The 13,357-nt window shown below is 44.7% G+C and overlaps 1 protein-coding gene across 2 annotated transcripts; it reads left to right on the forward strand.

Annotated features, from left to right (window-relative positions):
• The first annotated feature begins 930 nt into the window (after positions 1-930).
• Positions 931-10,214, forward strand: LOC125704889 (serine protease HTRA3-like). Of its 2 annotated transcripts, none has more exons than XM_048971028.1 (9): positions 931-1,345; positions 4,279-4,378; positions 4,550-4,767; positions 7,133-7,332; positions 7,587-7,619; positions 7,730-7,844; positions 8,628-8,685; positions 8,910-9,005; positions 9,618-10,214. In XM_048971028.1, the coding sequence occupies exons 1-9, from the start codon at positions 931-933 to the stop codon at positions 9,784-9,786; spliced, it is 1,404 nt and encodes a 467-aa protein (XP_048826985.1). In that variant the 3' UTR covers positions 9,787-10,214. The 2 variants fall into 2 exon arrangements, with proteins under 2 accessions (XP_048826985.1, XP_048826986.1); XM_048971029.1 differs by having other exon boundaries at positions 1,185-1,345; positions 4,274-4,378.
• The last annotated feature ends 3,143 nt before the right edge of the window (positions 10,215-13,357 follow it).

Consider the following 13,357-nt stretch of genomic DNA (forward strand, 5'->3'; position numbering starts at 1 on the left):
TATTATTATTATTATTATATGACGACGACAAACTGAAAATAAACACTATGCTGTTCTACAAAATATGCCAGCGCTTAAGAAAAAGTCCGTTATCCGCGTTATGGAAATTTCCTTCCCTTCACTAAGAAAGAAACATCCAAGGCGAGCAGCCAAATTTACACGTTGCGTCGTGTCTGCTTTACGAGAAAAGAGTTATCCCGTTTAGAGAAATGCACTTAGTATTAGAAAACATTTATTTTGTTTATTTATTTATTTTTTTTACAAATAAAGCGGTTTAATATTTTCAAAATATCCCACACTAAAACTTCAATGATTTATTTAGCAGGCGATTTTCCCCAAAGTAACGCACGAGTGAGGCAGATACAAGCAAAAGCATCTTGGGTCCCAGGTTTGACAGATTTCCGACAGCGCTTTAAAACTCGTTAATTGAAAAAAAAATACCGTGTATATGGCGGTTATATATAATCGAAGCACCGATGCGGCATGAGAGGCAGTTTTTGTCGGACATGCACTCCCCTCCCCCGAGCTGGACGGTGCGCCAGCCCCCCGGTGACAGCGGGACCCCGCGCACAGACACACGGACCAAACTGCGCTTCTCTTTCACACAAACCGATTCACTTCATGCTTAAGCATCGAAAACAATGTAGCGTTTTAAAATCTGTTTGCTCTAACTAAACAACTTTGTGTTTTTTTAATTTGGACGAGCTGCTGTTCATTACCTCTGCAGGTTGTATTTTGCTTATTGTCGTAGGGAGATGCGGTGTAAAATACAGTACTGCTTTCTTCAATTACTTTGAAAAGTTAACGCGTAAAAACAACCGATTTGGACGATGCAAGCGGAGTAAGGATTTACCTACACTGGGAATTAAAAGACTTTCTTTAAACCCCCGTAGCACTGCGTGCGGATCGCATCCCAGTTCTTGGCGGACCATGCATGCGTTTTTCTTTGTCGCGATCGTGTTTCACGTCCATCGGCTGATCGGTGCGGAGCCCCGGGCCAAGTGCCAGGCTCGCTGCGATGTCAGCCTGTGTCCGAGCCCCATCTGCCCCAGCGGTTACGTGCCCGACCGCTGCAACTGCTGTCTGGTGTGCGCCCAGGGCGAGGGGGAGCCCTGCGGCCTTAAGGACGACCTGCCGTGCGGAGACGGGCTGGAATGCAAGCATCCCGCCGGGAGACGGCTCTCCAAGGGCGTGTGCCAGTGCAAGCACAGCCAGACGGTGTGCGGCAGCGACGGCAAAACGTACGCCAACGTCTGCCAGCTGAAGGCCGCTAACCGCAGGGCTCAGCAGCTGGGAGAGGCTGCCCCGAGCCAGGCTCATCAGGGGCAATGCCAGTCCGCCGCAGGTAGGTTACTGGCGTTTCGATAACAGTCGTTATATCGTGTAATTCTGGGGACACTGGAGTAAAAGCAGATAAGCAGTGACAGTGTTAGTGTTTTTATTTAATTGGAAAAGTGTTCACTGCAATGAATGTGTCACATGCCTTTGCCACTCAGTGTCTTTTTGTTTAATGTACCCCATTTAGAAACGATTGTTTGTTGAGTGTAAAGTTCAGTATTTTCGGTCACTGAAACAGTTCACTGTGGGCAAATCTTGGAGCCGGAGTTGGTGGTCTGATGGTAATTCATGCTTTTGGGGGGTGGGGCAGTCAGGCCCCACTTGTTATCATCTACAGTCACCCTGCCACAGATTTCCTAATGCCCCCACCCCCGGTCCCCACCCTTGCCAATGTCATGTTTATTGCTGCCCCCCCTCCCCCTTCCCCAGCTCTGATAAACCAGGGTGGTGAAGAGAGAATGCACCCCTCCGGTCAATCCGGAGATATAACAGATGATGAGAGAGGGTGAAGGGGGAGATCCCCGGTGTGAGGGGCTGCAGGATACAGACAGGGCTTCCCCCGAGACCCCACAGGAAGCGGAAGCACCAGGGCGAGAGGGCGAGAGGGCGAGAGGGCAAGTCGGATGTGGGTTTGGGGCTTTTGAGGCTCCTTGGGGCCCATTTAACCCGGAAAAGGCCGAGGGACACGAGTGACTGAAATTAAAACCCAGCCTTGTCTGACATCTGGCCTTATATCAATTCTGGATAATTAAGAGCCAGACAGACAAAATGAGAGGGGGGGGGGGGGCTAATCAGATCCCTTTGGTCCTCATTGCCTCTCCATAGCAGGGCCACAATCAGCCTTGGACCATAAATATAAAGCTTGGATTCTCAGAATGCTCCTGTCGTCTTGGAAAGCCTTATTTTCTACTTATTTGTTGACCTCACTGACTTTGAGACTGCAGTAGATCTCTAATAACGGCATCTTAAGCCCCTCGGTGTTAACATTAAATTTAAAGATGTTGAGATTAAAGGGTATAATATAGAAATGTAGTCTGAAACATTTTTTCCACATTAACTTTGAAGGCCTTGCGTTAGGTTTAGTGGAAACACTGGTCTAAGTCCCTAAATCAAAAAATAGATAGAAAAATAAAGTGACTGACCCATAATAATCGCAGTTATAATTCCTCAGTGGATGTATTAGTCTAAGGGCAAAATCAACAGTGTTAAGTAGGACAAAATAACAAAGGGGACCTTTCTGTGCCGGTCTGCTGGGAGAGCAGCAGCGTGTCGCATCCTGCACTGACAGAGAGTTAGTGTCTGGTCTCAGTCTTGCGTCTCACCACACCCATTCAAATGAGGTCGTCGCATCTGTTCAGGTCGACGTAAAGCAACCAAAACATCTCTTTACCTTCTCTAAGTGCTCAACTGCTAGTACCTAACTGACATCCATCCTTTTATGCTGGGTAACTGGTTATGGAAGAAGTGGGCACTAGTCAGGAGGCACCTAGGGATGGGATGCAAGCCCATTGCAGACACCGTAACACCTACCCGTCACCTAGTCTGCACATACACACGGGGCACGTGCAGAAACGACAGTCAGAACTAAGGGCTGGACTCAGACCCTCAGCCCTGAAGTTATGAGACTACATTACTAACTACTGTGCTGATATTGTAATTATGGTTCCCACACAGGGACGAATGAATGAAGAAAAGCTGCATTTATAAAGTACTTTTCAAGACACCCAAAGCATTTTACCGATCCAAGCAGGAGCCACTTTATCCGCCACCACTGTGTGGAACCTGGATGATGTGGCAGCAGCCATTCTGCACCAGTACGCTCACCACACAGCAGCTAAGATGGAGAAGGGGCAGGATATAGATTAACAGTTTGGCTTGAATAAACACTAAATGTGGGAATATTGTTTGTATATCTTCTAAGAGCCTTGGAAGTAGAGAAAACCCAATAGCTTATGTGTCTGCATCTGTAACACTGAAGGCAAAGGCAGCTTATGGACTCCTGCTTTGTGAGCAGGGTCACCAATGTAAGGGTGCTTACGCATTTAAGGATAGCTGAGATGGAGATCTACTCATGGCGCCAGAGTACCGGCTGAACCCTTCCCTGTAAATGTACTGCACATTTCCTGAAATGTTAATGCCTATCCCCCGAAGACCCTTCTGCGCCTGTTAAATTATTTTGCAAGACCTAAGATGGAATCCAGTTATTGTACGTTGACCTTGTTAACTCAAATATTACAGTAAAATACTGAACTAAACACATGGATAAGTAGAAAAATTTTTTACTACGTAAACGGCTTGGGTTAAATCTGCAAACTGAGGAGTACATACAGTGACGGAGGTGATGTGCTGGATGACTCTGCCCTTCTTGGTTTTAAGTTAAAAGGTCTGACCTGTAGATACCGAGCAGCTGCCAAAACCCAAACGGCAACCTTCGGGATGTTTAATTACAGTGTAAATCTCGCCAGAGTCGCAGGAAGCCCTGGTCACAAATGGAAGTCTCCAAAGCTAGCCCTGCTGGAATGAAATGCCAGGAATATCCTAATCACAGGTTAGAACACAAGTCCTCCATGACCTAAGCAAGCGAAGGGAGCAATTTCGAACCATTCTTATTATTTTTAGACAAATGGCTTAAGGATAATTTCCAAGTTGCTGAAATAGTACAAGCTTTTTAGACTCTGAAAAAAGCACTCAGAGGTTCAGAAGCTATTATGCAATTATGAGGAGTGAAATCAACGTAAAGGTACTAAACGTTGCACGTGACCATTTTTTTGCATTTTCATTTTTTCGGACTCCTCGTCAAACATGACGCACTGCATCCAAAATGCTTGCAAATCCTTCACCGCTGACATTATTCCTCCGAAGCCAAAGGTCAGAATGTGTAGGTGGTGGAAGGGTGAGATTGTTACTTGTTAACATGACTCATTCTTTCTGTTAGTATAGGTTCCTCCGAGCCCAACAGTCCGAGGTTCAAGTTTAACTTCATCGCGGACGTTGTGGAAAAGATCGCTCCTGCTGTGGTCCACATCGAGCTCTTCCTCAGGTTTGTCTCAAGGTATTTTTGGTTCTGGGTTAGAGGTACGCAAGGCCATACGATTTAGCATTAGCTTTTCTCGTAACTTGTCATTATCTCTTTAGGTAAAAAGCCCTTATCATGCCTGAGGAGAAACATCTCATAATTTTAACGTCTTGCTAATCACTGCTTTGATCCCAGACACCCTCTTTTCGGCCGCAACGTGCCTCTGTCCAGCGGGTCGGGTTTCATCGTGTCAGATACTGGCCTCATCGTCACTAACGCCCACGTGGTATCCAGCGCGGCGCCCGTGTCCGGCCAGCAGCAGCTCCGCGTGCAGACCCAGGATGGCGAGGTGCACGAGGCCAACATCAAGGATATCGACAAGAAATTGGACATTGCCACCATCAAGGTGACCCCTCAGGTAAGCATCACTTCTCAGTTACCCCATTGCTTTAAGTAGCCCGGCCATACGGGTCTGTTGGGTGCTGTTGTAGAGCCGCCCTCCTTGAGCAATTCTTAGCCAAACACTTTTGCTGTCACGAAGAGGTCAAGAAGTACGTTCTTCTCCTCTGGTGGCATTTGATACATTCCACATCCATCCATCTCGCAATCCATCTTTCGTATTTTTTTTCATGTGGAGTTGGTCTACATTCAGCATCCATCTGATAACGCACCTTCGTTGTGGAGGATTTTGCTCCACCGTAACTCTAGCGTCCTGTGTGGCGGAGAGTTTCAGATGCAGCTTGTGTGGGCCTTACCAATCCCGCTGGGGGGGGTGGTCTAGAAGAGAGATTTATCGGGCCGTCTGCTAACTTAGTCAAACTGGCCGAAAACGCTGCGATGAGGCAAAAATTAAACTCTAATGCTGCTCGCCGTCAATGCCGACGTGCTAACAAGAGCTCCACCGAATGACTGACGTGACGTTGACCTAAACTGTAAACTCATAGTCTCATTAAGGAACTCCTTGTGTAGCTGTTAAACCCGGCCTGCGGCACACAGTGCTTTGGACAGAGGCCAGTAACATGGTGGCCACGGAGGCTGTCTCCCTTTGAGCCGGCAAGAGATGGAAAAGGAGGGAGGTGAACTTTGCCCTTTTCCCGGAAGCGCCGTTTGATCGTCCATATGGCCCAACAACGCCACCGACGTTTCAGCCCCTTCATTTGTAGTTTATCAAACGGAAGAAGGTCTTTTTGCTTCCCGCCACCTAGCAACGTGACAGCGGCAGCGTGTTTGATGAAGCGTCTTTGTAGAGTTTCAAGTGCTGAACATACATTTTTTTTTTCAAACTAGAAAAACTACAAGAGGAACTTATGTTTAGAGATCTGAGTACTTACAGATAAAAGATACTGCTGAAGCCTTGGAGTTTTTGTTTCATTTTCAGAGGAGGGGGTGCTGGTGTCGGATGTTAGTATCTGTGCCATCATAAGCTGCAAAATAGGCAGAACTTACCCAAGATAAGAGATAAAGCAGGAAATACAGGGTGAATAGGGGAGTTGGCGGGTGCTTGATCACTCATTTGAAGGTTAATAATGTTTCCTTTTCAGCCCTAAAGTAATTAAACTTGTAAATCTATTTTTTTTTTAAATCATCATTATAGCTGGTATGAACTGAACTTGATCTATTTCTTTATCTATTATGCCGTCCCACATCAAAGCGTAAACCTCAGCACACTTTCTTAGTCAGCCGGGTCCTTACTGTCCACAAATCCACAATCAGACAGTTGCACTGTTTCGTTGGTACTCCAAGGGTTGACTGGCTGCTGGAGAAATTTTGATGCTGAACAATAGCTCTTGAAGTCAGGCTCACATGAGACAACTGCGTGACTCACTCGCCCACAGAGGAACACTCTCCAGGCATCGAATCTCCCAAACTTACACGCTCTGCTCAAGCAGACAGTACAATTGTGTATTAGAAACATAATTTGTTTGCTGTTTCGCAACCTGGGTCCTAACTCCCAGTGGTATGGACGTATGCGTGACAAAGAAAACCATTATTTATATTTAAACTCCTTTTTCACCATTCATAGCTTCCAAGTGATTACGTGGAGCAGTAGACCAGCCAGATCTCTGTAAAATCAGTGCCTGCGATGTTTATTACACTTAACGAATTTTAAGAGGTGTTTTTTCCTTTGGTTTTGTTGTCCGGCAAAAGCACAGGGCAGTTTCTGCTTGGGCCAAGAAAACCGCTGGGATTAATCAGAACGCTTCATTTCGTTTTCCTAATCCTCAGCAGATGCAGGTTCTGTTATTCTGTGGTGATCACGGTGTTGACGATCTGCCTTATAATTTGATGTACTTGGCGGTGGGTGCGCAGCGTGAGCCAGAGGCTGGCCCCTGTCTCCCTGGGGAGCTTCATAGAGTCTCCCCGTGTGAGACAATTCATCAGGATGAAGTGTTTGGGGGTGCTAGGTGTTAGTACAAGCAGGAGGCAAAATAATGCTCAAAAAGTCACCCTTAAATAGAGACCAAAAAGGCCAGCTTTTATTTCCATAGCTTTCAAAATGTAGTTTTTAAAGATAAAAATTCTGTTACTTCAGATTAAAAATAATAATAATAATCAGGTTTTCTGTAATTAGGAAGATCTCTGTAAATAGGGAAGGCAGATGTGAAATGTTCCCTGCTTTCTAAAATATCTATATGAAGGTTTTTATTCTATTTTAGTGCTTAAGCATCTGCTTGAAAAGATTATTTCTCTAATTGAAGTGAATTAGTCCTTTTTGGCCCAGTCCTTATGTTCAGTCCTAAGCAGGAACCAAACTTGTATGTTCTGGTCTGTTTCCACCTCAGAAAAAGTTGCCTGTTCTCCTGCTGGGTCACTCGGCGGACCTGCGTCCCGGGGAGTTCGTGGTGGCCATCGGAAGCCCCTTCGCCCTGCAGAACACCGTCACCACCGGTATCGTCAGCACCGCGCAGCGGGACGGCAAGGAGCTGGGCCTCCGGGACTCGGACATGGACTACATACAGACGGACGCCATTATCAATGTAAGCATGTCCTGTCTTCATGCACCTGCAACAGGCATAGTCTGAATGTTTATTTCACTTAAGTAACAGACCGATTTGAAATATAGTTCTGAAATATAGTAGTTTAGGGAGTGCACAAGGTTTACAATCCTCACTTGGTTCACGATTTAAAAACTGCCTGTATGCCTCCCCTGACTGAAATCTGAAATGCACATATATCAGTGACTTTGTAGATTGTAGATTTTTTTTTGACCAATTGTTGTTCTTCCATCCAGTATGGGAATTCTGGAGGGCCCCTTGTAAATTTGGTAAGCTTTACATTCTCATTTCTCTCCAGTCACATGTATTTTTTTTAACTGCTACCACATGGGGAAATAATGACTGTGACGGTTAACGAAGCAAACCTCGTCTGTCTCAGGATGGGGAAGTGATTGGGATCAACACTTTGAAGGTCGCGGCAGGAATCTCATTTGCCATTCCCTCAGATAGAATCACTCGTTTTCTTAACGAGTCACTCGACAAACACAGCAAAGGTAAGCAGGATTTCTAATTGCCCAATTAAAATGATCAAATGCAATACAATAACAATTGCAAATCAGTTTGCAACTGGATGAACCTTCTAATTCCTGATTACAGACACTCTAAATCAGTGTTTCACAAACCGGTCCTCGGGGACCCCCAGATGGTCCACATTTTTTGCTTCCTCCCAGTTCCCTGGGAGTTGGGAGGGAGCAAAAATGCAGACCGCCTGGGAGTCCCTGAGGACTGATTTGGGAAACACTGCTCTAAATAAAGGCCGCGGAAGTTCCCTTTGATGTGGACTGGCCACAATCACATCAAGCATTCTTGTTTACACCGAGAAACAAGCAGGAGTGTCTCTAGAGATTTATGAAAAGGGAAACTAAGCCTTTGCAGGAAGGGGGGAGGAGTCTGATTTTAATGAAAATGAATGGGAACATGCAGTTTAAACTAATTAGTGTATATTTCTTCGGGGCGCTGAAAAACATTGGGAAAATAAACAGCACTAGCGAGATCCCTGGAAACAAAGACTAGCAGGGATCAGTCCAACGGAAAGAAGCAGGAGAAGAAAAAATCACCAAGCCCATATTCCAACGCAACAGCCCAGATGCCCTTTCTCTGAAACTCTGAGACATGCGCATCTGTACGTAATATACTGTAAGGCTCTTGGGTAATTAGGTCTGAACTGGGTTTGTACTAAGCCTCTTACTTTGCCCACTGTGTATTTCATGTTTGAGACCGGCGTGGTGCCTCTTCACTGTGGCAAGTGTGAATTTGTTTTTTTGTTTTTTTTGCAGAGGTGAGATCGGTCAAGAAACGTTTTATTGGGATTCGGATGCTTACAATCACCCAAGCGTAAGTGGAAGGACATTAATATTAACGGTTTACTCATTTGGGAGCTGAACTAAGCTTCCACGCAGAAGTGGAGAAAGAAAAGCTTGTTTCCATTCCTTCTTGAAAAGATAAATTACTGTAAGTGCAGCCCGCTGTACAGGATGTCTGTCGATTGGGACACGAGTACGTTTGGGTTTTGTTGGGTCAGCAGTGACTCCTGCGGTTCTTCTCCATGATTCACGCAGGTTGGTGGAGGAGCTGAAGCAGCAGAACACAGACTTCCCCGACATCAGCAGTGGCATCTACGTGCATGAAGTCGTAGCCAATTCCCCGGCTCAGAAGTATGTGCAGAGTGCTGTCTAGCATCAGACGGGCTTCAGGGTCTGAGATTTCCTCTCGACCTTTGAGATTTCCTCCTTGTAACATTTTGCAGAGCGTGCTGAATCTACTCAGAGTTGATGCCAAGCAGGAGTCAAGTTAGTGTCCATTAATGCTGTTGCATGGACACATATAAGGTCATGTGAACAACATTGGAGAGAAAACCAACTGGCAGGTTGGTTCAGTCATAACCAAGCAAAGTGGCTTCAATAAGCCTGCTTGACACCCTAGACCTAATAAACCTCCCTTCCACAGCTACAGGAATACTATAGCTACTAATTATAACCCTGACTGTTAAATAGATGTAACAGACTGCAGGAATCCAGTAACCCCTATGAAACTACAGGTGTCACCTGGGTTACGATAGGGTTATGAGAGTTACCCCAAGGCCTATTTTATGATAAAGTGTTGAATATCTCGTGTAATTTATTGAACAATCATACCCAGGGTTAAGTTGAAATATCGTGACACGGACCATCATAACCTAGGGAGCATCTGTACTTTGGTATGGAGGTAAGACTAACAGGCGATGACAGGGTGTTTGGTGATCATTTTCCCTCCCCCACTTACCGCAGGGGCGGCATCAAAGACGGCGACATCATCGTGAAGCTGAACGGCCGCATGCTGGAGAGCACCGTCGACTTACAGGAAGCGCTGCTGGAGAACACAGCCCTGCTGCTGGAGGTTCGCCGTGGCAACGACGACCTGCTCTTCCACATTGAGCCCGACGTCATAATGCAGTGACCTGCAGGAAGCTTTGGGCTGGCGGTATTGGCAAAAGCAAGACACTGACGGTCCCACTGCTCACCCCAGTTACTGTCAAGGAAGTCGACAAAAAAGCGCTCGACCCCCATCACCTGTGAGAGCCATTAGAGTACACAGTAGATGTTTGCCATCTTTCATCAAAATATGACTTATACCAGTTATGCAAAACTAGCCATTAAACTTGATATTTATTCATGAGAATAGTACGTATCCAAAGGAAATGTTTACACCTGTTTGTATTCATGAACAAGTGCCTTGTAGATGCAGAAACAGTAAGTGCTGCTTTATATGTGAATGACATTCTGCCAGGCAGATTGAGGACTCCAACAATGTTCTTTTCCTCTGCAATTGAAAAAAAAATGACCCACAATGTGACAACGAAGTAAAGTTGTGATTTTTCTCATAAACTTGAGATCATCGTTGTGGTTCACTCTCCCCACATCAATGAGCATATGCTTACCTACAAAAAAAAAATCTGCTTTAAAGCAGGTTATAGGACAAAATACAAATTCAATACCTTGCATTCTAACTCAAAATTATTATTAGTTAGGTTCAGAAATAATAGTTTAACCAGTAGATGCACTGGGCTGTAGTTCAGCTTGAGTTTAAGAGTTAATCCCATTGGCCAAGACGCATAATGAAGCCTTTAAAAGCTGAGCTGACAGTTTCCCACAGCAGAGGGAAATACGGCCTCTATAGACAGAAGTTTGGCTTCGTGAACTTCAGCAAACAGCTGGGAGGAAGAAGAGTAAAATCCCAGGAACAATCTATGAATAAATTAACGTCTGGGTTTCCCCCCCACATGAAATTAAACAGTCTGACATGCACTCAAATCGCTTCCTTTACAGACTCTTATTCCTATTTCCGCTGCAAAGTCTGCAGAATTATCGCCAGTGCTCTTTTCTCAAATATATTGTACTGTCCTGGCTAGACAAGGAAAATGATGTTTGAATGATCTTCATGTTGGTGTACAACTATGACGTCGGCGGAGTGTGTCAGCTTAAGCATTTTAAAACCTCTCCTAGCGTCACCACGGTATTCGCTGCCAACATCCTACACACCCATGTATATTTTGACTCAACCACTACCTCACCTCGTACGGCTAATCAATACCTCACTGACTTTTTTGACTAATCAAATTGAGTGATCTGAAATGTAAATGTAGAGGTTTGGGAACTGAAGCGACGTTCATCTAGCCATCCAACAAGGTATCAGAGACTTTTTAAAGAACGGAAGAAATTCTTGATAGTTTTTTTGTGTAACTCTTAATTTTCAAGTATTAAATTGTTTTTTTGTTCAGAGCAAATATACACTTATTACCCAGATAACTAGCTTGAAACGTTTCCTTTGACTGCCTAAGACCTTTGCACAGTACTGTACATTATGACTGAAAATGATTACCACACTGCAAGTTTACACATATGTCTCCCTTTACAGCTAGAAAAGTGGTGGTAAAAAAAGGCATATGGGCAGAGTGTTCTCAATAAGCAGGCAAGTGGGTGTGACATATGCACAATGAAGCCAAAAGACTAACGTTTGCTTCTCCCCCAGTGAACGGTCGTCTCTCTAAGGTGTGAGGTTTATGGGATCGTCCAGTCAGAGGGCAAGGTAATTGAGACTCAAAGAGAAGTTGCCGTCATGTTTATACCGTGGTGAAGCATGTCTGCCCCTAAGGGATTGGGACTTTCCAGGCTCAGCTGACCCCCTCCCCCAGCCGTGGAAATGGTCACTAAATGATTTGAGGGGCGTGAAAACGATGTACTCCATATGTCACTACATCTCAATGTATGAGAACTGCTATGGGAGATTCTGGATCAGCGCCTGAATGAGTTTTTCCAAGACCACCAATGAAACACCAAATGATGTAATTTCTCATGGAAAAATCGCACCAGATGCCCCTAGTAGAGGTCCAGACGTGTGGGATTTATGCTCCAGTGCCTTTATGTTGCTCTGCTGGCTTGTAGGGACCCAAGCTCTCTAAAGAAATGTTCCCGGTTTTGTTATTTTCGATGTTACTTGGTGGTCGGTTTCATTACAGCTGGGGAGGTGAAGCAGGTTGATCGTCTGATCCTAAGGAATCCTCTAGCAGGAACCAGCGTGAAAGGAATTAACCTGGGAGTGGCTGAGTCTGGTGATAGATACAATCCCTTCTCATTCTAGCTTGTCCTTTTTTGGCTAGGAGAGCAGAGGGTGCACTCTCCCGAGGCTACGTCCCAGCCGCAAACAAAATCCTCCATTCTAATTCCGGAAATATGCCACGTCTGTCTGAGCGAGTGTCCGCTGGTTCCATGCCGAATTAAGCAGAAACAGAGGAACCATTATTACCACGCGCCTTTTGACTCGAGCCGTCATTTCCAGCATTTAGCCCCACCTGACAGCAGGGCATGAGGGCACTCAGCAAAGCATGAGGTGGAGCTGGCATGGTGCTATGGTTGTACAAACCCCAGACCACATTCTGTTGCATTATTACCTGTAATTAAGCTGGATTAAATTAGGAATTTTCCAATTGATATAAACAACATAAAAATATTTTGGCATCATGGTGTTATTTTGACACAAAAGTTAAACAAAAAAGCAGACATTTGTTTGTTGCATTTGTATTCACTCCCGTACTAATTACGAAAACCTTTGGCTGCAACTAGTCCACTGAGGTGAGTCTCTTCCTCCTTCTGTATGTTATTTTGCTACCATACTTGGATAAACTGTTCAAACTCTGTCAGGTTGGACCATTGAAGAACTTTAATTTTCAAGTCTTTCTACACATTGTAGATCATATTGAAGTCCTTGCTTTGACTGAGTCATGTTAAGACATGTTTAAACCACTCCAAGGTAGATTTGGCTGTATTCAGCGTTCATATACTTCAACTCCAGTCTCAGGTTTGTTTCCAGTATAATTACTCTGGACATTGCTGCCTTTCCACCACAAGTACCATTTTGCACCAACGGTTATGGTTTCAACAAGCCAGAGAGCCTCTTTCCACATGATTGCCGTTTCTCCCACATGTCCTTTGGTGAACGCCAAGCAAGATTTCATACTGAAGGTTGCTCCTGTGTCAGCTGTGGATTTCACCATCTTCCTTAAACGTACCATTGGCCTCTTGGTTGCTTCACTGATTAATGCCCTCCTTACCCAGTCACTGAGTTTTGGCAGACGTTTGTCTCTAGAAAGTCATAATTGAGCCATATTCTTCCCATTTTTAAATAACGCCTAATGATTTAATGATGACCCAGGGGAATGTTAAAAGTTTGTGTTTTTTATAACCCAAGCCTGACTGGTGTTTCTCCAGAACTGTATCCCAGACAAGTTTGGACAGCTCTTTAATTTTAATGATGCTGTTTCTTTAGATAAGTTCCCCGTGGGATTTCCAGAAACAGGTGTATTTTTGGGGTTCCTCTGCCACATTAATTTCACACTTAAACTAATTATGTGATTTCTGAAGGCAATAAGTTTCACCAGAGCTTATTTACAGGTTTCACAGCAAAAGGAGCACAACCTTATGCAACCTGTTTTTCATATGTAAAGAAATTTAAGAAGATTTTTCCCTCAATG

Source organism: Brienomyrus brachyistius, chromosome 12, assembly GCF_023856365.1.
Source record: "Brienomyrus brachyistius isolate T26 chromosome 12, BBRACH_0.4, whole genome shotgun sequence".
NCBI lineage: Eukaryota > Metazoa > Chordata > Actinopteri > Osteoglossiformes > Mormyridae > Brienomyrus > Brienomyrus brachyistius.